Consider the following 24,851-nt stretch of genomic DNA (forward strand, 5'->3'; position numbering starts at 1 on the left):
AAATGTCTACTATTCCTTTTAAATTCACATTTTAAAGACCACCACACTCAATGTCAGCACAAAGAAAGGTAGGACCAGTTAGATTGTTGAAATGCTAGAGTTGGAGCATGAAGATGTATGCTATGTGCAAAAGGTAAGATGGAGGAGAGCCTTAGTTAGCTTCTTCATAAGCAAAGAACATAGGTACAAATTCCTTTGGTAGGCAGTAGAAGTGGGGGAGGTGGTGTAAGCATATTTTTGGAGGAAAAATGTGTAGATAAAGTGAGATAATTAGAGTGTGTGATACTCAAGCTAAGACTAATCTTAGATAAATTAACAGTTACATTTATATCTGCCTATATGCCACACTCTAGGCTGGCAAATGATAAAAAGGACCAATTTTATGAAGTCCTTTTGCAGATTATCTCAATCATGAATGACATTGACTTCGTTATTGGGCCATTAACTTCAACAGACATGTTGGACAGCACCCGGATGAATTCCAGGTACAGCACTGACCAGGAGAAAGTCTTTGACCAAGTCCCTCACTCTGCAATCAGGTTGTCTCTGAGGAAACTACGGGTAGATGAATAGCTAGTGAAAGTCATATGCAGGGGTACTGTCAGTAAAGTGAGAGTTAGCCACAAGTGCAGTGACGAATTTAGAGCACAGGTTGGAATTCACTAGGGCTCAATTCTCCATTCTCCCTTATTTATCATAGTCCTCCAGGCCATAGCACAAGAATTTAAAACCAGTTCTCATAGAAGAATCCACAGAAGAATTCGAAAGGAAATTCCAGATACAGAAGCAAAACTTGGAATGAAAGGTTCTTAAAGTTAACTTGGCAAAGACTAAAGTTCTAATAAGCAGGACAACAGACAAAACTCTATTCCCATCAAATAAATGGCCTTGCCTGGTATGTAGGAAAGACGTAGACAGGAAGTGCAAGCTATGAACACACAAGAAGTGTAGTGGAGTCACAGGAGAGTTAGCAGAGTAAGTAGTCTTTGTATGTGGAAAATGTGTAGGAGTTATAAACACTAAAGACACAGGGGGGAAATAGATTCTCTCAAATGCCTTGGAGGCTCCTTAGAAGCAGTAGATAGTTTCTGTTGCCTAGCTGACCTAATTAGCAGCTGAGAAGGTTGTTCTGAAAGTATAGCTGCTAGAATAAAAATAGGTAATTCATTTTATTCCTCCCAGGAGTAACTATTAAGATTTGACTGCTGAATATTTTGTAATATGCAAGCAAATAGCACAAAAATATTCAATTCAGTGCTTTGCTCACACACACAGTGCTTATCACACACACACACACACACACACACACACACACACACACACATGCACGCACACACATTTATCCTTCTCTGATCAGATGAGTAAGCGATATTTAAATTAATCTATTATATATGTTAATTGCTTAATTATATAAATGCTATGTTTTTATTCATTTCAAACAGCTGTGAAAGCAAATTAAGAGTCATACATAAAATTTATAATTTTCTGTTGTTTTCCAGTCTGTTCATTTATGAATGTCCGAGGTATGGCTTTAAATTGCATTTAGTCACGGTTCTACACTAAGTCCCCAGTTCTACATTGCATTGAGTTCCCAGTTCCACTCTACATTGAGTCCCTGGTTCTACTCTGCATTGAGTCCCCGGATCTATTCTGACCCAGAGCAGTTGTTCTTACGAGGGGACCCAGTTATGGGTTAATTAGCATGTCACGAAAGGTCACTCACAGGCATTCTATTGAGCCCAGGCAAATGAGGACTTTGAGCTTTGTAGTTGTTTATCTAAGAGAAAGTAAACCCATATAAATCCTACATCCTTATAACAACTGGGCTTGTGGCACCTGTTGCATCAGGCCGATACAAGTCTGAAGGAGAAAAGAGCGGGACTGACTCTGCATAAACCATATCCACTATGATAATAACATTCACTGTGCAGGTTGTTCAGCGAACCAAGACACAAGTCCAAACACTATCTCACTTTCTTCCTAAGTCTAGTGGTAATAGGGAAAGAGGCAACAGAGATAGGTAGAGGATGCTACAAGAGATTTTCAGCTTTGACCCTGCATACAGGTGGTCATGGATTGATGGTCATTTTCCATTTATATATAAACAAATATTTTATAGTTATATACATAATTATAACAAGGGCTTGGCTTGCGTCTTGCCACACACTGAAAAATAGATGTCAAAAGACACTATTACCACCATAAATTCTCATAATATAATATAATATATATAAGTATCGAACACGTTACAATGAAGTAGAGAAATTTGAAAAGACAACACGAAACCGGTTATTTCTCAAAATACAATGTTTATATACCAAAAAGATTTTCTAACATTTTTCTAACATAATTTAAATATATACTTTAACCATGTAACACAAGCCTTCTGTAGTTTTTTCACTCTTATCTTTTATACATCCAACCACGTGCTTTCACATACCAACTTTCTCACACACACACACATATATATATATATTCTTTTACTTGTTTCAGTCATTTGACTGCAGCCATGCTGGAGCACTGCCTTAAAGGGTCTTTTTAGTGAAAGAAAGTAACCCAAGAACTTATTCTTTGTAACCCTAGTACTTATTGATGAATTATCAAAGCCTACACACAATTTGTGAAATTCCTTCCTAAAGGTTAGAACCATTCTACTCTCTAAAAAGTTTTCTTAATCTTCACTTTCTAAAAAAAAAAATCTTTCTCTAAATATTATAACTGTATCAAGTAATTTCCTAAACACACACACACACACACACACACACACACACACACTCTCTCTCTCTGTATATATATATATATATATACTATGATTGACCGTTGACTGAACACTATTCAATTTCTTTTCTCCGTGTTTTTCTCCTTGTCTCCGTATTCTTTCTGTTGAAGAGCGTAGCTCGAAACGTTAAAGACTTTCCGTATTCCCGAGCGTCAAACTAATACATCCTTTTGTTGTTTACACCACCTGTCCTCGTCTGTTGTTTTTTTCGTACATTCTCCCATGTATATATATATATATATATATATATATATATATATATATATATGTATATATATATAGGTGACTGATGACAGTACCGCCTGGTTGGCACCCATGCCAGTGGCATGTTAAAAGCACCATTTGACCATGGTTGATGCCTGTGCTGGTGGCATGTAAAAAGCACCATTTGAGCATGGTCATTGCCAGTGCTGCCTGACTGGCTCCAATGCCACTGGCATGTAGAAAGCACCATTCAAGTGTGGTCCCGCTTGACTGGCCCTCGTGCCAGTGGCATGTAAAAAGCACCCACTACACTCTCGGAGTGGTTGGCATTAGGAAGGGCATCCAGCTGTAGAAGCACTGCCAGATTAGATTGGAGCCTGGTACAGCCTTCTGGCTTGCCAGCCCTCAGTGAAACCATGCCAGCATGGAAAGCAGACGTTAAACGATGATGATGATGATGTAGATATGGAAGACACGACTATGCGTTTTAAGAAATTAATACTGGAACCATGTCATTTTGGTAGTGACCCAAGGCTATTGTAGAAGAGATAAACAGTCCTGAAGCCTATAATGTGTGTGTGTGTGTGTGTGTGTGTGCATGTGCACATGTATGTATGCACAGTGTGTGTAAGTGCCATGTGCATATCTTCCCAACTGAATTTTGATGTTTACGTGTGAAACAATGACCCCATTAAGACAGATTCTATGTTTACGTCTGCCACAGAAACATGTCCAGCTGTTGTGTGGCTTGTCATGTGAAAGGCAAGAAAAATAAATACCTTACTTACAGACAAGTTAAGGTAGGGCAACAAGAAAAGTATTTGGTAGTTGAAAACTGCCTCCACAAGTTTCAAGCCATAAAAGCAGAAATGTAACAATGACACTGCTCCTGAATCTCTCCTATATTTCTCTTCATCATTTGCTACAGTCACCTCATCCTGCCCACTCACCCAACTCAAGCCCCTATATCACTACACCTATTCTCACCATCCCCAATGTGTCTTGAGGGTATGTCCCAACACATTTTAGCCATTATGTCTTTCACTATTGCTCTCTGTATCTTACTCTCTAGCTCACTTTCTCCTGTTTTCCAACTGGGATATTTATGTATCTACACTACAGCAAGACACCTATATCTGTCCCATCTATGTCTTAAATCTCTCAACTGACACAAAGCCACACCCACTCGATACTACTCTCTCCTCTCCACTCCTCCTAGTTGAGGGGGTTTTTGCTCTGCAAAGTACTTTGTGATTGTTGGTGCTAGTGCCGTGTAAAAAGCACTCAGTACACTCTGTAAAGTGATTGGTATATCCAGCTGTACAAACCATGTTAAAACAGACAACAGAACCTGGAGTGGCTCCTGGCCTTGCCAGCCCCTGTCAAACCATCCAACCCATGCCAGCATGGAAAACAGATGTTAAATGATGATGATATACAGATACAATGGAAGAGTGAAATGGGTGATTCTTAGCTGAAGAGCTCTTATGTCACAGCAGCTGTTTCATTGTCTTCAAGAAAGACAATCCTGTAAGATCTTATTTTATCAATTGCGATAATAAAATCACCAGTTTGTGTTGTTTGAGAAGTTACCTGTGAGATACTAACTTCCTCTCCGAGGGTAGATCTATCTCATCTTCTAGGTGCAGATTGGCAGTGTGGGTAAGAAGCTTGTATGTGTGTATACCTTTGACTTGACATCATGTGATGACTTAACAAGTGTCACTGTCATACAAGTGTTGTTTCTTTTTAGTCTTTCCATAAAAAAAGATGTCTGGCCAAGGGAAATATTACCTTGTTTAGAAATGGGTAAGGGTTGGTAACAGGAAGGGTATCCAGCCATAGAAAATCTGCCTCAATGACTTCTGTCTGACCCATGCTGGCTTGGAAAAGTGCTAAGTGGTTGTTAAATGGTGATGATGATCATGTTGTTCAGATATTGGAGGAGATGGTGTTAGGCATTGACTCAATGGCTTCTTGTGAGTAGCAAAAAGATTGACAACCTAATACTGGTAAAATCTGGAGTCCTTTGAAATTAGCTATGATCTGCATTAACCCTTTTGTTATCATATTTCTGTTGAGATGCTCTGTGTTTCTTTCAATTAATTTTAAATATAACAAAGAATTTAGCAAAATAACTTAGTTATCATTAAGCTAGTGTAAGGAACATAAATTGTGACTAAGGTTCGGAGAAAAGTTTTAATTCAGAACTTTTGAAAACAAGACATTTGTTCTCAGAGCCAGAGGTAGTTTCAGCTGGGTTGGTATCAAAAGGGTTAATAACCAACAATCAATCCATAGTCCTGTTTGGACTAATTTTGGAAGAGTTTGCTAAGTTCAGTTGCTGTGAAGAGTGAAGAACCTCATGCTTTCTTCTCTTACTCTCAGGTGAATGGCAGTTGCTGGAAATGTTAAATTCCTAACTAACCTTAGTCTTTATCTAGTTCGCCATGTTTATATAGAAATGCAAGAATGTTAGAAAGATCAACAGCAAACACAAATGTAATGGTATGAAATAGTAAGAGACTCTTTTTGCAGTTGTCCTACCTTCTAGAAATAACAGTCAAATCTCCATCAAACCACACTACCACCTTAGAAAAGAATGACACAATGGATAATGGCATAATAAACAATGCAGTACTGGGGAAAGAGAGGAAATGCCTTCTGATCATAAATTTTTGTTGATGGATCTGGTTGGCCTATGGTTAAATAACATGAGTAAAATTAAAGAGAGGTAAGAATAACTGGCTAGTTTTAAATAGCTGCAAGTATGTACATTCAGTAGATAATTGTCATGTGTAGAAATTCTTTGTGTATAATTATATGGTTTCTGCAATAGTAGATGTTTTCAAATATTTCATAAAACATAGTTATCAGCAACTTACCTTACTAGTATGCTGCATATTTAAAGCATGCGAGTCTGTCTTGTGATCAGTGTCGGAAGCAGAGGTGCAGCAGCATTTGTCACCAGGACTGTCAGCAGTGCATTTGTCTAATCGGACCCTGTCGATATCTTCATAGATTGGTTCTTGTGTACTGGGAATATCACTAGTATATGAAAATACACAAACACACACACACACACACACACACACACACACACAAAGAAAAAAAAAGAAAAGACAGATGAGAGACTGGTTATTAGTAGTGGCTAAAAGATTTCTGAACAAATATACAATAAATTTCATATATAAGAATGTAACATCAGAATGTTAATGGGTTAAGAAATAGGAGGTAAGGATATTCATGGTTTTTTTTTTTCAGGATGTCAAAAATATGTTAAATGATTCCAACATTACATTTCCCATAATAATGTGTTTGATTATAATGGCTTTTTTTTTTGTAATCCGCTGAAAGATTACTAAGAGGTAGTACAATGGATTGATAAAATACCAATATATTAATACTACTTATTTTACTGACTTCTAAGGTGGTAAACTGGTGAAATTGTTAGTATGACAGGCCAAATAATTAGTAGCATTTCTTTTGGCTCTTTACATTCCAAGTTCAAGTTCTGTGGAGACTGACTTTGCTTATTACCCTTTCAGGATCAATAAAATAAGTACCAGTTGAGCACTGGGTTGATGTAATTAATTTACTCCCTCTCCTAGTCTAAAAATTTGAAGCCATTATTTTACTGACTCCGGAAAGATAAACTGTACAACTGATCCATGCATTCCAAACATTGCAGAACATCTGGTCTAAATCTTGTTAATAATAATGGTTTCAAATTTTGCCATAAGGGCTGCAGTTTTGGAGGAGGGGATGAGCTGATTACATCGGGCCCCAGTATTCAACTGATACTTATCGACTCTGAAAGGATGAAAAGTGAAGTCAGCCCCAGTGGAATTTGAACTCAGAACGTGAAGACAGATGAAATACCATCCAACATGCTAATGATTCTTGCAAAGTTGCATGACCTAGTGGTTAGGGTGTTGGACTCAAGATTGTAAGGTTGTGGTTTCAATTCACAAGCTGGGAAGTGTGTTGTGTTCTTGAGCAAAACACTTCACTTCATATAGCTTTGGTCTACACAGCTGAAAATATGTAGAAGTAACAGCTGGTGATGTGGAGTCAGCTCTGCATAAATGGGTGTCCTATTCAGGGAATATTGTACTCGCTCATTCATTTACATGTCGTAGAAGTTGAAATAACCTCTGGCTAAATGCACCAGTAGGCTTGACAAAGACCTAAAACCAATAATAACACCATGCCCTTCTAACATTACTACTAATAACGATAATTATTCCTTAATGATAATAATTTACGTTTATTATTTATTTTCTAAGATTCTTAATGTGAAATCCTGTGATGAAACAGATATTGTTATATTTGGGGGATGGTCATACTTTTTTTTTTGCCAATTAATCACACACACACACACACACACACACACACACACACACACACACACACACACACACACACACACACACACACACACACACACACACATACACTATGCACTTGTTATTCACTTTAGCTTTACTATTATTCTTATTTTAGCGTCCTTTGCCTGGAAATCTTTTGTGTTCTGTTTAGTCCATTAGGATGGACTAAACAGAACAGGAGGAGGCATGTGAAATGGAGAGTCGCTGAAAAGGCCACAGGATGAGTGATGAAAGATTTCCAGGCAAAGGACACTAAAATAAGAATAGCAAAACTAAAGTAGTGAAGAACAAGTATATAATTAATGTGGTTTACTGGTAAAAAAAAAAAGACGAACCCCAAATATAACAACAAATAATAATTTGGTAGAACTACCATCTCTATTCACCCTCTTGCAACACCTGAGCTGGTTGATTGGCCCAAGTGATACAAGCTGAAAGGATTTTGAGGCCGATCCAAAACTCATTTCATCCAGCTAGGATGGACATAGATGTTCAGAAAACAACACACTGGATAAAATAATCTCTGATATATTGTGTCTGAAGAAAGTTAGGATGTTTATGGCTGGGATCTCACCAACACACATTATTATTCTAGGTGTTATTAGAAATGGTATTCGGTCTTAAAACTTCCTAGAATATATATATATATATATATATATATATATATAGGGCATGATGGGAAAATTGTTGCCATTGTTTGTTTTTGATTTTGTCAGTTTTACAGTACGGTAGGGTCAGTTGGGCACTGTCTGTGAGAAAAACAGCACCAAGACGCAATTCACTCAGCCAGAAATTGGAAACGACATGCTGTGCTAATTGGCATTCATACCAGACAATTTTTATCCCAAGCCATTAAGGGCAAGAAGAAAGACTTTTGAACAAACTCAAGCATTCCCAGTAACTGAACATGCTTTGGTTTTTCTCAGACGAGAAAAATTTCTATCAAGATCAGATGGTGAACACACAAAACAACAGCTGGCTTGCTGTGTCCCCAAAACATGTACCAAGAATGATAAAAATCAAATATCCAGTCAACACCATGGGGTTTGGAATGATCTCTGGTGATGGAGACATTATGCTTCCATTCATCTTCCCACACAGCCTCAGACTCAACATAGAGGCTTACATCAAGTGTCTGGAGGAGATAGTGCTGCCCTGAGTCAAGAGGGTGGCTGCTGGAAGACCCTATATCTGGCAACAGGACCCCGCACCATGCCACACAAGCAGTCATAATTCTCAGACAATTTCTGCAATCACAACCCCTAACATCTGGCCACCTAACTCCCCAGACTGCAACCTCCTTGATTATTATGTGTGGGGTGCAGTTGAGCAAGAGACCAACAAAACTCCTTATAATACCAAAGATGAACCAAAGGCAAGGATTATGGCAGCATTCACCAACTTAAACAAGGAGACTGTGCAGAAGAGTTGCAGGAGATTCCGAAGTTGTCTGGAGGCCATGGTTGAAACCAATGGCAATTTTACCAAAAAAATTTATTCTTTAGTATTTCAAGATATTTTTATGTAATTTTGGTAAATATATCTGTTAAATGAGATGTCAGTGTTATTTTCCTTTTTGCGTAATTTAGATGACAATTTATTCACCACACCATATATATATATATATATATATATATATACACACAGAACTCATGTTAACTAAAGGAAAGGATAGACCAAAAGTTGAAGTGGTTAGTAAAGTTGGTAGTGTAGTATTTAGTAGATAGAGAGGTGGAGGATATACAGAAAAATAAAAGCTTAATGGTTTATAGAAGATGAAGAGATCAGGATATATAATTGAGAAAGTTGTTGGTATATAATAAATTAAACTGTTGCTGTATATAAATAGATGACAAAGTTGATAGTCTGAAAAATACAGGGGCATATAACCATTCACTATCAAGTGATACATTTCTGGATGTAGACATAATATTGATAGAAACACAGTAAATGTAAATATTGAAATATTTCATATTTGAAAATGAAGAGAAAAGTCTGAAAATTTAGTTATAAACAATACCTGTGAGACATTTTAAACATTTCATATACTGTAAAAACCCATACGCATGTGATTTTCAGGATAAAAATTGTTAAAAATAGCTTCTACTCATGTAAAATTTGAACCCCAAAGTTTTCAGAATTGCTGATATGGCCAGGGGAAAAAGGTTTTCAATTTAGTTGTATTTAACATAATTTCACCTACTTATGATTAGATTTTATTAAATTTTCATCAAATAAAAATAATTTCTGTTTAACAGGTATCACATTGAAAGCTATCAAATTACAAAGTGTTTGTGTTGTTTATAATAAACTTTATTTTACATTTCTTGCCCACAAGAGATAATATCCGATCTTTAGCATACTGCTGTATGTCTTCTCAATTCACGATCATAGGAAAAGTTGTTGAAAAGAATTATCAACAAAAACAAAGCTGATAAATATGCATAGGTGTTGCAAATTAAGTTTAATTAACAATAGACATCAGTTTGGATGACACTTTACTCAACTGAGTAAAATATGATCTGGACCGTGATTACTAGTTTGAACATCAGACTTCAAAAAGTAGTTAACCATTTAATGGTTTTAGTAAATTTATATAGAAAAAGTGAACATTATACTGTCCAGCATAAATAAAAGTAAACTTCATTATATTTAAGCTCCTATTTTTTCTGACATTAAATGAATCAACTTCTGGTATGAATGTTTACATTTTGTACGTCTTTTTTCAACAAAAAATTTCTAAAAAAATTCTGGAAACAATCTACTCATGTAATTTACACATCCCTAAAGTTCATTTTTATTTTTGTGGAAAAAAAAAAAAGAAACGTTCAATTTACATGGGTTTTTACGGTAACTTTAAACATTCTACATTGTTGAGCAATTATCATCATTTAATATTATTATTTCTAAATCTCTCAAACAGAGACATCCAGTAATAGTTCTTTAAAGTAAAGGCTGTTTGTCAACATAATGTGGCTGCTCTGGAAGGAATAATGTTACTGTTGTTTTAGCCCCAAGAAACATTGTTTCTAGCTGGCTATACAACACAATATCTGTGTCCTAATTTTTTCAAACAGGAGTGCTGAGCTCCCTGTTTGAAAATATAAGGACACAAATATTGTGTCGTATAGCCAGCTAGAAACAATGTTTCTTGGGGCTAAAACTACAGTAACATCATCCCTTTCAGGACAACCACATTATGTTGGCAAATAGCCTTAACATCATCATTTAATGTCCCCTTTTCCATGTTGGCATGGGTTGAACAGTTCAACAGGAACTGATGAGCCAGAGGGTGGCACTGAACTCTAATGTCTACTTTGGCATGGTTTCCACAGCTGGATGCCCTTCCTAATGCCCCTTTACAGTATACTAGGAGGTTACCAAGTACTCACAAGACCAGGCCCCTCAATTTAGTAGGATATAGTATTAAGGAATGTGAAAGTATGACAGAGGGACAGAAGTAGATGTCCTGCTGAAGAGGGGGATTTTCACCTAAAATATCATGAAGGTCATTATGATTTAAGGGAGGACAGCAAGTCAGTAAGGTTTGTACAGGGGATACATTTGTAGTATATTGAAGAGGGGAATATGAATATGCTTGCCTTAAGTTCTCAACCCCAGGCGGATTGGAACTGCAGCGGTGCTGTTGCGACATAGGGCAAGTCTTGGGCATTTCAAACTTGGTGCAGCCCATTCATTCCCAGATCTGACAACAGTCCATTTCTTCTAGAAAGAAGAGACAGACACAAAAAAGAACTGACCCAAGTAAAGGAATGGAACTTTATTTATTGACTCTTGCCCCAAAAGGAAGAAAGGTGGAGTTGAACTCAGAGTGCAGAGAGACACAAGACAATTTGTTACCCATTGTCTGACCTCAACCATTTCATCATCTTTGATGTCAATATGGAATATCATGTAGAAAGCTTCTGTATTGAATTGATATGTTGAGTAGCTGTCGATATATGATGTACAGGAGTGAGACTACTGCAACACCAATGCAGTATGAAGAAGGAGAGACCATTGAGATATCAGTATGGTATATAAAAAATCCACACTCATAAGATGTCAATGTATTATACAGAGAATAATCTTTCAAATTTTGGGGAATGTCCAAGCTGAGAAAATTTTGCTCCAGGTGTAGCTGTATAGTTAAGAAATCTGCTTCTCAACCATATGGTTTCTGGTTCAGTCCCATTGCATGGCATCTGGGGCAAGTGCCTTTTACTTTCGTTCTAGGCTGATGACAGCTTTGTGAATAGATTTGGTAAATGGAAACTGAAAGAAGCTCTTTGTGTATATATGTGCGTTTCCTTGCCTGAACATTGCATGATAATTGGAAACAAATATCACCATCATATAAGTTGTTTACTTCATTTGCAAGCTTCCACAGAAGCATGCCTGGCCATGGGAAATATTGGTTTCAAATTTTGGCACAAGGCCAGCTGTTATGGGGAAGGGGCTAAGTCAATCACATCAACCCCAATGCTCAACTGGCACTTATTTTATTGACCCTGAAAGGATGTAAGGTAAAGTCAATCTCGGCAGAATTTGAAGTCAGAACAAAAAGACAGACAAAATGCCGCCAAGCATTTTGCCCAGCATGCTAATGGTTCTGCTCGCTTTCCACTATAGTTATGGGAAATATTACCTTCTTCGGAAGAAGGTGAGTTTGGTGATAGGAAGGGCATCCAGTCATAGAAAACCTGTCTCAACAAATTTCATCAGACCCAATTAGGCATGGAAAAGTGAATGCTAAAATGATGATGATGATGACTGATGATTGATGAGGTGATAGAATATGGTTAGATGAGTCTGTAAATAGAATGATATGTCCTATTACAGACACATTTAACAGATGCTATTAGGGAAGAAGAATAGATGTTAATAATGATGATATGCTAAGAATTTTGAATGAATTAAAATAACAATTTTATCATGAGATAATTACCAACTGCAAAAGATGGAACTGAAATATTTTAAACACGGAGACACACACACACATATATACATACATACACACAGGTACATATATATGGAGAGAGAGAGAGAGAGAGAGAGATGCTATATAATAAGCACACGCTATGCAAACATATACTACAATCTGGCAAGCTGGTAGGTGTGAATAAAAAACTTAAGTTTTAACTAGCATGCTGTATGAGAAGATACAAGTAGTTATAAAGAGCAAAACAACATAAAATGAATATGTCAAAAAGATATTGATAATGATGATGGTGATGATAATATAGCAGCTAAATATTACACTGTACCACTTGAAATATATATATATATATACAATTGACAACCTTTTAAAATATGAAGCTTTTATTGACTCACCGGAAATCACTGTCCTCACTAGTAGGTGAACTTGGAGATGACAGAAAATTGTTTTGATGTCCATTGTGTGAAAGACAAAGAGAAACTAAATGGCAATGATCATCTGCCTCTCCTATTTCATTGCTGTCATGAGAACCACTTTCTTCTGAACCGACTGACACATCATCTTGATCATCAAGATTTAGATTGGAGAAACATCTCTGTGTCATGTTGTGATGGTTTTGGAAATTAGAATGACTATGTGGCAGTGTTGGATCTTCAAGAGCAGACAGATTGGAGTTGCTGCTAGATGCACTCAAATCGTTTGTAGCACAATTTGTTAATTGCGTTTTGGAAGGAGCTGATCCATTAGAATTCATTTGGAGCAAATCTCCTGTCGGACTGGGGCAAGCAGAGTCAACATCATCGGCATAAGGGATTTCACTCAGTGAAAACTCAAAGCCCATTGCACCAGTTGAGCTACCAGCACTGTTCAAGTTTTGCTCTAAGTTTGGGGTGGTAGTGGAGGCCAAGTCAAAATCAAGAAACTCCATGTCCATTGCACTAGTAGAACTGCCAGCACTATTCAAATTTTGTTCCGAGTCTAAATTTGGGGTGGTTGTGGAGACAATGTCAAAATCAAGGAAATCTACTTCTGGAGACATCACAGCATCATCAGAAGTTTGGCAGCTGTTTGTTGCTCCACTTAATGGTAATTGCATTGCAGTGAAAGAGTTATGGCACTGGGGAATTTTGACACCACCATCAAGGATTGAGTGGCTGTCATGGCTGTTTTCAGAGCACCCAACTTCTTTTGCAGGTTTCTTTAGACAGTTGCTTTGCAGATGGTTATCACTGGTACATAATAACAATGTAGGAGGGGAGGTGGCAGAAGAGGGAGATGTCGATGGAGATGACTGAGTAGAAGGAGATGATGACAGTAACGAAGAAGAAACTTTCAGGACATCAGTACATTTTATCACAGAACTACCAGGTTCACGCTTTACACTATTACTATCACCAAATCCAGTCAAACCAACATAGCTATTTTCACTACACTTAGAGTTATTGCAAGCACTAATTGAGGGACTGGGAAAAGAGAGTTGGTTGTGCTTTTTATGATCACAATTTTTAAAATAATTACTATTAGGAAAATGGCTATAACTGGGTTCATGGCTTGATATTGCCATGTCATTTATACTAGCAACAATCTGTTGGTTATTGGTTTCATTGATGTCACTACTGGTCAGAGACGAAGATGAATCTGTGGAATCAGTAGAACTTGACATGAGACGGCTAGTCTGTACAGGGGGAAAATCTGCTTCAATAAAATCTCCAAAATCTTCTTCCCGATTGTCTATAGACCCTGTTCCTGAAGAACCTAAATTGTTTGAGCGAAAGTTATTTGAGTTTAAAGTGGTGTTGCTACAACCAACAGTAGCAGAGCTCTCTTCTACACAAGTCCCAATCTGACTCTTATAATTATTATCTTTATTATAATGCACAACATTGTCTGGATCACAGTAAGAGTAGCTGGGGCAGAGAAGTTCAGTTTCCAACTCAAAAGACTCGCCTGATCCACAGCAACCTTCAAAGCTGTTGCAAGCCCGACAGCAGTCTTGCAATGAAGAAATGAACCGGTTTTTTTGAAACTTACATTGCAAGTTGTAAAGTGCTTTGCATTTCTTGCCCACTAACTTACTGCTAGTGGTGGTATTGGTGTTTGTGCAATTGTTGCAATTAATACAAGAAGATACAACTGTTCCTGCAGCACCGGAGGCAGAATTCATCATGTTGCTATTGTTTTCATATTTTAAAGATTTACACGTGTGCTGTTGTTGCTTGGCGTTTTTCAACTTTGATTGAATCAACAAGTCCGATTTTGATGCAGAAGCCACATCAAGGCTACCTTCATAATTTACCAAGTCACTAACAGCCGAATGTTTCTTTTGGTTTTGATTCTCAACATGCTGCAGCTGGGACATCTTAGTGATGGTCTTGAAATCTGGAGTCATTATGAGACCATTAGTTTGTTGAAGAGTGTAACACTTGGAGGAACAAGGCATATTACCATTAATAGGCCCATTTACTTGAACCAGAGGGCCTTGTTTGAAAAGGGTGCAATTACTATAAGGCATCATTGTTGTTGGTATTGTTGAAGTAGTAGTAATAGTGCTTGTAGTTATAGTGGCAGCAGCAGTGTCAGCCATCTGTGCGGAAGAAATCGTATCACTTTTACTCAGTAATGATTTCGATAGCTTTGGTTGGTGCAACTTCACTGAAGTGGAGCTATCTTTCTGGATCACCGAAGAGAAAGTGTTTCGCCTGTTATCAGAAGTACTGTAATTGTTATGGACAGGGATATTGATCTGCTGCTGGCTATGGTGATGGTGATGATGATGATGATGACTATGGTGGTTCTGGCTGTGATATCGGGGAAGATGGTAATGGTAAGAAGGGTTTGGATCGCTACTGGTTTCTTTTGGCCGTGCTGCCTGCAAATTGTTAACAACTGTCTCACAGTTTTCATTGTTTGAGGCACTGACAGGTTGAAGAGGTGAGCAGCTTTGCCATTTTGGTACAATTCCTGGGTTTGGATCTGTACTTGCCAGGGAAGGTAAGGAATCATGCAAAGAGATTTCACAGTTACCACTAGCTCCATTACATGATGGTTCTGTAACAGGGTTTTTAGAGTGAAAATCACCTATGGCATGGAAGTTTTGGGGATCGCTTTTTCTTTCTCTACCAGCACTGCTACATTCATCCTCGAAAGAGCTGTTGTTATTGTAATAACTAATGCGATTATTGTTGTTGTTGTTGTTTTGGGAGCGACTGTGGCTATCTAAAATGCTTGCTGGGGTGATGCCATCAGTTTGGCTCTGAGGCAAAGAATAAAAGTCAAAATTTGAATTATCCAAGCCATTCTCACTTGTAGCAATCACCTCATCTTCTATGCTGTTATCATAATCACTATTCCCCACAGCTTCCTTTGTAGAGTTGCCCATCCTTTGGTATAAACTACATCTTTCAATGATACCAGGTGATGCTGTGGAGTCAGCAGTAATTAATGGTGGGATATGTGCACAGGGAAGAGTGTTCTCCATCGCTTACTGACAAAAGTGGGCATTACACAGAACTTACGGACTCTCCAGTTAGTAACAGCATCCAAATCTGAAATTCAGAAAAGAGAACAGGTGAGCAGATTGAAATGGAGAAAAAAACCAAAAAAAAAACCCATAATTTAAATCACTATATAAATAATATAATTAAGAATTTAGAGTGTGTTGTGTGTGTGTGTGTGTGTGTGTGTGTGTGTGTGTGTGTGTGCGCATGCATCTGTTTCTGTATCTATTTGTGTATCTATATACATCCCCAACATAATGAGTTCACATTATATAACATAATAAAGTAATTTTTCTTTTAACCTTAGTCTATCTTTATTCAACATTATCTTGAAAGTAATCAAAGAAGAAAAAGATCCCATAACATTTAAATGGTGCCTGGACTAGAAACCTCAGAAAACCAACACCACTAAGATACATTTTAGCCAACAATACTTCTCAACAAGTGGACTAGGGTATACCAAGACCTAACTTAAAACTTCACAAGATAATGCTATTATGTCAGGCATAATGGCTCCTGGAAAAGACACACAAAGCTATTTGCTCTATTGGCAATAATCTTCCATTCCTGCATAACTGTTGATTGGTTACTGGCAAGAAGGGCATCTAGCGAAGAAAAAAATCCCATGGAAGCACAGAATGCAAAGCGGTTATACATGCATACATACATACAAATACTCATTAATGTTTGGATATGTGTGTGTGTGTGTGTATTTATAGACACAAATTCCATAAAATTATAATAGAATTTTTTTAAACATTGAATAGATGTGGTAAAATATGAACCAAAGGAGGTCCATAGGCAAAAAATGATTCAGAACCACTAGTTTAGAGCATTGCTCCTCAACCTGAGAGGTAACATGCTCTTAATGGGGTGCATGCTGTGAAGTCACAATATATCTATCAAGTGAAGTCATCGTTGTGGCCAATGACAGTACTGCCTGATTGACACCTAGGCTTGTTGCCTTTCATCCTTTTGTGTGTGTTGGGGGTGGGGCAGTAAAATAAAGTACCATTCAAGTACTAGGGGTCAACTTGTTCTTCCCCTCAAAATTGTTGATCTCGTGCCAAGATTAGAAATAATTATTCACAGTGTTTTCAACATTAGAAATAATCACAATAGGATTAAATATGGTAATTAGGAAAGTATATTAGAGGCAAGCTAACATCTGCTGGGGAAACAACTTTGTGCACTTTTGAATAATTACCTGTTGTCAGAGGAGATATAGTCATTGTTCTTACTTGTTAATCCTGTGGTAACTAGTTTACAACAAAAAATGTTACGAAAAATCCTTGACTGTAGACTATACTTTCATTAAGGACGACTAAGAAAGTATATCTTCGGAGTTGTCTCCCTTGATTGTCTAACAAGCGAGCAATATTAGCTAACCCCCTAATATTCCCCCCAAATCACTGCAATTTAATTAATATCTCTGATACTGGAAACGTTGAAAATAATTAAACCAACCTCTTTTATGAATATTTTAAGTTACACTTCATCATGAATGTCTGGTTAAAAATAAGACTCAACATGGTTGCTTGACCTGCTCTAAACAGCCGTCAAATCTCCGTTAAATGATAACCTACCATTTTAAAAAGAGCAGGAAGATCTTGATATTCTTGGACCTGGTGTAAAGGTTTACAACAGTGGAAATGATACCCAAAAGAGATAGGGTAATGTTAAACTGAAAAAACAAATTCTGTTACATATCTTACAACATTACTAACATTACCTAAGTTATTTATCTGCTAAGGACCCACCTACATCTCAGAAACAGAACTGTCACATTATGAAATAAATCAATGAGATTAATGAAGTCTATGTTAAGAGGTTGGCACTCCGTCGCGAGTTCCAGTTGATCCGATCAACGGAACAGCCTGCTCGTGAAATTAACGTGCAAGTGGCTGAGCACTCCACAGACATGTGTACTCTTAACGTAGTTCTCGGGGAGATTCAGCGTGACACAGCTGACCCTTTGAATTACAGGCACAACAGAAACAGGAAGTAAGAGTGAGAGAAAGTTGTGGTGAAAGAGTACAGCAGGGTTCGCCACCATCCCCTGCCGGAGTCTCGTGGAGCTTTAGATATTTTCGCTCAATAAACACTCAACGCCCAGTCTGGGAATCGAAACCGCGATCCGATGACCACGAATCTGCTGCCCTAACCACTGGGCCATTGCGCCTCCACATGTTAAGAGGAGGTCCAAAACAACAGAAATGCTTGTATGATGAAGATGACTGCACATAGTCCAAATATATTTCAAATTAGATTTTTGATGCTCACTCACAACATTAAAATCATTAACGTTTTCTAACGAAGTTATAAATAGTTAGTCTCCTTGTCATAAATCTGTGTTTAGACAGATCTCCCCGCCCCCACAAACATGCATACATTCTAACATTTCTATCACTTCTTGCATTGCACCTACATTTAAATGAACTATTCTGAAAAAAACAGGTGATATAGTAAAAAAAAAAAAAAAGAAAAAGCTTGACAAGAATAAAGGAATAAAAGAACAGAAAGAGCTTATATTCTACACTACTTCTCCCCCCACTCGATATACCAACTGTACAGCTAACAGGATAGGTGCTCACTGCTGTAATGCAATATTTGATGATGAGTGACATTTTTCCTTACTGCATATTCAATAACTGCTAGTCATTTTGATTGAGAGGATTAATTATACTTATAATAACCAACACCAGACTAAAGCTAGGTCTCTATATTGCTTTTATTTCAAACCGTCCAATTGCTACTGGATGTCATTTTCAGCCATTCTAAGTTTACAATTTTCTTAGGCACCCTTGTATCTAATTTCTAGTAGTCTTTGAGGGTGAAGGCACATGGCTCAGTGGTTAGTGTTGGGCTCACGATCATGAGGTAGTGAGTTCGATTCCATGTACTAGGCTGTGTTGTGTTCTTGAGTAAGACACTTTATTTCATGTTGATCCACTTCACTCATCAGTAGAAATGAGTTGTGATGTCACTGGTGCCAAGCTGTATCAGCCTTTGCCTTTCCTTTGGATAACATCGATGGCATGGAGAGGGGAGGCTGGTATGCTGGTCTTCCACAAACAACTTTGTCCGGACTTGTGCTTTGGAAGGGAGCTTTCTAGCTGCAATCCCATGGTCATTCATGACCAAAGTGGGGTCTTTATCTTATCCTTGAAGAATAAACTATCTACCTTCCCTTTCTAAATCCTGGCATCTTTCGTTTCCTCACTGCCCAACATTCTTACCCTCTATAAACCATGAATTCTATGTATCTTTTACTAAAATATTCTAAAATAGCTTTCTGGGTGAAGTTGGTTTGTTCCCCTGCCCACCATTTCCATCACATATAGTCCTTCCTTCCCCACTAACTGAACATAACTTTTTTGGCTTCAGGCATTGATTCTTTCTACATTTACTTTCCAATTGTAGTTTCTCCCCATTTGTTTGCCTGGCTGACCCTACACACCCTCTCATCCAGCCTTTCCCACTTCACTGCATTTCATTTCATTTCATTTCCCCATTTACTTGTTTACAACCAAAGTGACACCACTACTTTTTTTCTCTCTTTGTCACAACCCTCTTTATAGTAAACTCAGCAAACCAGTTGTCACTGATGCAGACCATCTTCATTGGAATTGGGATTTTACGATGTAAACTGGACTAGATGACTTAGTGTCAGCATATTCAATGCATTGAGCATTCAAACACTAACTAAAAAAATATGGTTAAGAAAAATTTTGTCAAGTTCTGTTGAGCTCAATATAAATATATTTGTTCTAAATACTGATTAATATACAAATAATGTGAAAAATTACAATTATTTTAGGAAATCAATCCAGACTTTCAAAATTTAAAGATAGGTACAAGCATGGGTGTGTAACTAAGAACTAGATTTTAGTATGTGTTCAATCCCACTACATAGCACCTTGGCCAAGTGTCTACTACTAAAGGCCTGGGCTAACCAAGCAATGCCTTGTGAGTAAATTTTATAGATAGAAACTGTGCGGAAGCCCATTATATATATATATACACATATATATATAATGTGTGTGTGTGTGTATGTTTCTGTGTTTGTCCTACCACTGCTTAACACCTGATATTGGTTTGTTTACATCCTCATAACCTAGTGGTTTGGTAAAAGCACCAACAGGATAAGTGTCAGATTTGACTTAAAATTTAAGCACTGGGTTGAGTTTGTTTGGCTAAACTCTTAAAAGGTGCAATTCTACTATTGCAAAAAATATAAAAAAATAACAATAAAAAACAGTACATATCTTTAAACAGAGCATTACAGGTTGAAATGGAAATATTAAATTTAGTTATGAAAGCAATGTACCACAACAGAAAGTGGAATCCGGAATGCTGGCAAAATGATGATAAAATTGATACAGAACATTTGACACGCATGCATTTGTGAGCATAGTAGGCCTGTCTGTCTCCATACTGAACCTACCCAACATTCCTCATAGTAGCATTCTAAACTTAAATCTTAATGAGACTTTCTCCTCACTCCCACAAATCCTCAATTAAAAAAAGAGAAAATAAAAGAATTGCATCAAACATCAGTTTTCCCTTAACAGCCATATATCTTTTGTAGAAAGATTTCCACAGGTAAATCCCCCCATAAATCTGATTGCATATAATAGCCTAAATTAGTCATCAAAATAATTGATTTTTTTTTTGTTTTAATTAGAATTGCTTAATAGTGAAACTATATTTTGATTTGCAGAATATTTTAATAAATTCTTTGGATTCCATTCCAACCATACTACAGAGAGGAAGATAGAGAATTAAGTTGCAAATTTAAAAAAAGGATGGAATGTTGAACAATTTTAGAAAATAAAAAAAAAGTTTCACTTAGATATTTGAAGTTAAATCAAATTTCTTTGAATTCAAATAATTTTAATTTTCAACAATTACTAGAGTCAGTGTTAATTCAAATAGACTTTGATAGTCCAACCCATGTCAGCATGAAAAATGGACATTAAACGATGATGATGATATATACTTTTTACAAGATTTTATCAGAATCACATAAGATCCAATATGTAAATATCAGATGTTGGATTACTTTAACCCATTTCCAGTTTACATCCACATGGTTTGACCAGTACCTTGTGACAGGAATTTGAGACGGAAACTGTATGGTAACTTCTTGTGGATGTGTGAGTGTGTATACTGGTATAAATCACTAAGTCAAGCAAGGGTACCTTGTGGTAAATTCATCCCTAAATAGACATAATACACAAGCAAGCTTAACTATTCAATTAAAAATAGATCAATGAGTACCAGACTAAGTACTGTGATCAACATAATTTACTAAAATCCTTGAAGACTGTGCCCCAGTAAAGACTCAACTTGTCTTGTAATGGTATTCACCCAGGAGGGGTTAAGCTGGCTCCCATTGAGTTCACTGCATCACTGGTCAAGGCAATCCATGCAGTTGTGCTGAAGCCATTCCCAATTCCAGTGATGAATGCCAAAGACTCAAGAGCCAGAAGTGAGCTTCATATCTGCTTTGACTGTTGCGTGCCATGTCTTCAGCTGACCACTTCTCCACTTACGCTAACCCATGGAAGGATCTGGTAGTATTGCCTTCTGGATGAGTTCATCATGCAATATGTAACCAAACCACTGTAGTCTCCTTGTCAGAAGAGTGCTCTCAAGAGGTGAGAAACCGTAATGAGCATAAAGTTGTCAGTTCGAAACGCAGTCTGAGATATGCAACCTACTGATTAAAAAGAGTCCAAGAATAACTGTAGTTAATCAGAGAACCCACACGTTAATAAACTTATGAAACAGAAACAGGATACACAACTCCATTTGGGCACGTTTGCATATATATGTGCCAAATGTTTTAAGCAGTCTTTCAATAATTTTCTTCCTAATCCAAAACAATGATAACTAAAATAGTCTGATAGACTACAAGAAAGTTATTTATATGTTTGTATGCAATTATCATTATTCTCATTATTATTATTATTATTATCATAATATTTTTTTGCTTTATTTTCAATTAAAGTGGAACACTCACATTAATAGTTTTGACAAGTAGCTGAAAGATTTCAATATATTTCAAAACTGCCTTAGTTTTTTTTTTTGGAAAATTTTTGCTTTGCAAGGAGAGCAGTGCTTTTCCTGAATGTAATAATAGATTAGGTCTTGAATGAAGAAGGAAAGAAATGGAGAGAAAAAAAAAAAAAAAAAAAAAAAAAAGCAAGAACAAAGTTTCTATTGATCGGTAGATGAAAACATAACTGAATAGCCAGTGAAAAAGGTCAGGATGAATCCCACCAGTTTTGTGTTTTACTTTTTGTTGGCTGTGCAATTAGAAGTTTTGATAAGAACAATAAGTTTCCAGACGTATATTGTAATAGAGGTTATTAGATCTCATTTGAATATCTTCAGGCAGAAACCACAATGAATAATAGTAATGAAAAAAAAAAATTTTAAGTGAAAAAAATTACATCGAATTTTTCTATACAAGCTTCAATTGATTTTTTTTCCCCCTTTGTGTAGTTTTTTTTACATGTGTTTTCTCCTAGGTAAGCATGAATAGTTGTTTTAAGAAAAAAAAGATAAAAAAATTATGCTTGCAATATAAATTGCTGGAGCATCTATTTTTTTTTACAGCTGGAAGTTGAAAAGTATTCTACACAAGTTACTTGCTGTTAGCTCGGTAGACTGATATAAAAACAATGAAGCATCTTGATGTGGGCTGTAACACAATTGTTGTGATGAGATTTAAAATTATGATCATGCAGTAAGTAACCTCTAAGGTTTTAAGACAATGATTCAGCATAGAATTCTCAACTCTGTATTTTGTGGTCAGATACCCTTCTCAATGCCAATCAGTCAACTGTATAGAAGGGATTCTCATCTATTTTACCGATATTATTATCATTATTTAACATCCAATTTTCCATACTTGTATGGGTCAGAAAGAATTTAGTGAGACAGCTGGCTGGATGCCCTTCCTGTTGCTAACCCTCACTTGTTTCTAATCAAGGTGATATTTACCAATGGTTAGATACATTTTTCATGAAAGACTGGAAGCAAACAGCGTAATTTGCAGGATGGTGATGTCTGTTTACAACCATCACATGATGTCAAAGATACAACACACACACACACCACATGATGGGTTTCTTTTAGTTGCCATCTACCAAATCCAGTTACAAGCTCACAAAGCTTTGGTTGACAAGGGTCTATAACAGAGGACACTAGCCCAAGGTGGGACATAATGGGCCTGAACCCAAACTACATGGTTGGAAAGCACACCTCTAAACCATATAGCCACCCCTACACTTACATATATATGTATATGGGCACACGACTCAGTGGTTAGGGTGTTGCACTCAATCACTAGATCATGATTTCAATTCCTAGACTGGGTGGTGCATTGTGTTCTTGAGCAAAATAATTAATCTCATGTTGCTCTGCAATCATTTCAATACCTGATGCATGGTACACAGTGCACCTGTTCAGGCAATGTTGATTTGATAGAGAGAGTGAGCTAATGTGCAGCACAAACATTTGATCACTATAAGCAAATCATTTGTACAGGTCGTTCGGCAAAAGCTGAACACTCAGACATCGTCTTCAACAAGAGAGTCCATCATATATCTATATAATGATTATCAAAATAAGACGCAGTCCTCTTTAGGTAACAAATATATATCAATAACTTCTCAAAAATTGCACCCTGAAATGAATAAGTATGACTCGGGCAGGTATCTAGATAAGAGTTCATATCCCACTGCATGCAGCCCTGTTTGATGGTACTAAGATACTCGAATGATTCAGTTGATCCAACTGGAGAGTAGATAAGTAACCATCTTGAGAAAGATGGTCCAAGACAAGAGATATATTGACTATTCAATGTTAATGAATCCACTCCAAGAACTGATCAGATGGTTCAGTAATTATAAAGATTAACATTTTCTTAGGGATAACACAAACAGACCATTGCGTGATCCATAAATTGTATAGTCTACTAAAGGCAGGGGCATCCTTTCTTTTGAGAAGTAGGCTGCACAACATGAATAATTCAAGGTAATTTTTCATTAGGTGTTCAATTCAGAAAGGTTTGTATGCTGCAGGTTACCCATAACTGGGCAAGATAATGTTAAACTAGGTGATGTGTTAGGCTTAGCCAATGGCAACAAGAACAGTTGCAATGTTTTATTGACTCCAGCACCAGAAAGGTTATCTTAGAAGGTTTAGAGGCTCCTTGCTGACCTTGACTTTCATTTCTCTGTGTAGAATGTCATCCAGCTCCAAAATCCCTAGATATCTATAGCCACTACTGTCGGGTTCACCCATGGTCTCTCCTGATGGTAATCACAAACCTCTGCAGGCTGCTTTCTTCTCTCTTTTCATATTAAGTACTGAGCATTTGGTAATCCCAAGTTCCATACTGATGTCCCTACCACACTGTTGGACTGTTTCGGTTAAGGAATCTATCTGTTTTTCAGATTTCCCAAACAATTTCAGGTCATCCATAAACAGAAGATGGTTCAATGATGGGCCTTTCTTCCCACATCCGTAACCCATCTTAACTTTCCTAAGTGTCATTGTTTAGAGGTTTAGAGGCTGCAAGAGCTGCTGTAGAATCAACTTAGCAGCAGCAGCAGACTAGCATCCTATCAAAAGGCAGCTTCCTTTCTCATCCACTTAACTCTGGAGAGACCAGAGTTGAATTCTAGTCTTGTTGATCCTTGCGAGCAATAATTTTATAAAAGTAAGACATAATAGTTTTCTTTGCAGATTGATGGCAAATATGATGTGATTCAACTGAAGATTTTCATAATATTGGTAAATATTTGAATGGCTACTTGGTTATGTACGTTTATTGATAGAGATGGAATTATAAATGTGGCAAGGTTATGTGATCAGTGTTTACTGATGTGAATAATTTGCTTAAAAGCAATACTAGAAAACAATCAACTAATTAGTAACAGAGTCTGAAATTAGTTGGTTCTGACTACAGTTCTGGCAATGTAGATTAATTGTCTATAGCTTAACCTTGGCAGCAGTAAGAGTAG

General features: G+C 37.0%; 1 protein-coding gene across 4 annotated transcripts in view; it reads right to left on the bottom strand.

Moving 5' to 3' along the window:
- The window catches only part of LOC106883282 (uncharacterized), a 43,757-nt gene extending 25,465 nt beyond the window's left edge, over positions 1 to 18,292 (bottom strand). For all 4 annotated transcript variants that reach the window (XM_089362712.1, XM_089362709.1, XM_089362703.1 and 1 more), the window contains exons 1-2: positions 12,709 to 18,292; positions 5,869 to 6,031 (exon numbers count right to left, since the gene is read on the bottom strand). In XM_089362712.1, coding sequence (XP_089218838.1) covers positions 5,869 to 6,031; positions 12,709 to 15,791 — 3,246 coding nt within the window. In that variant the 5' untranslated portion in view covers positions 15,792 to 18,292. The remainder of the gene's footprint in view (positions 1 to 5,868; positions 6,032 to 12,708) is intronic.
- Positions 18,293 to 24,851: the final 6,559 nt, after the last annotated feature.

Source organism: Octopus bimaculoides, chromosome 1, assembly GCF_046866305.1.
Source record: "Octopus bimaculoides isolate indiv1 chromosome 1, ASM4686630v1, whole genome shotgun sequence".
NCBI classification, from domain to species: Eukaryota; Metazoa; Mollusca; class Cephalopoda; order Octopoda; family Octopodidae; genus Octopus; species Octopus bimaculoides.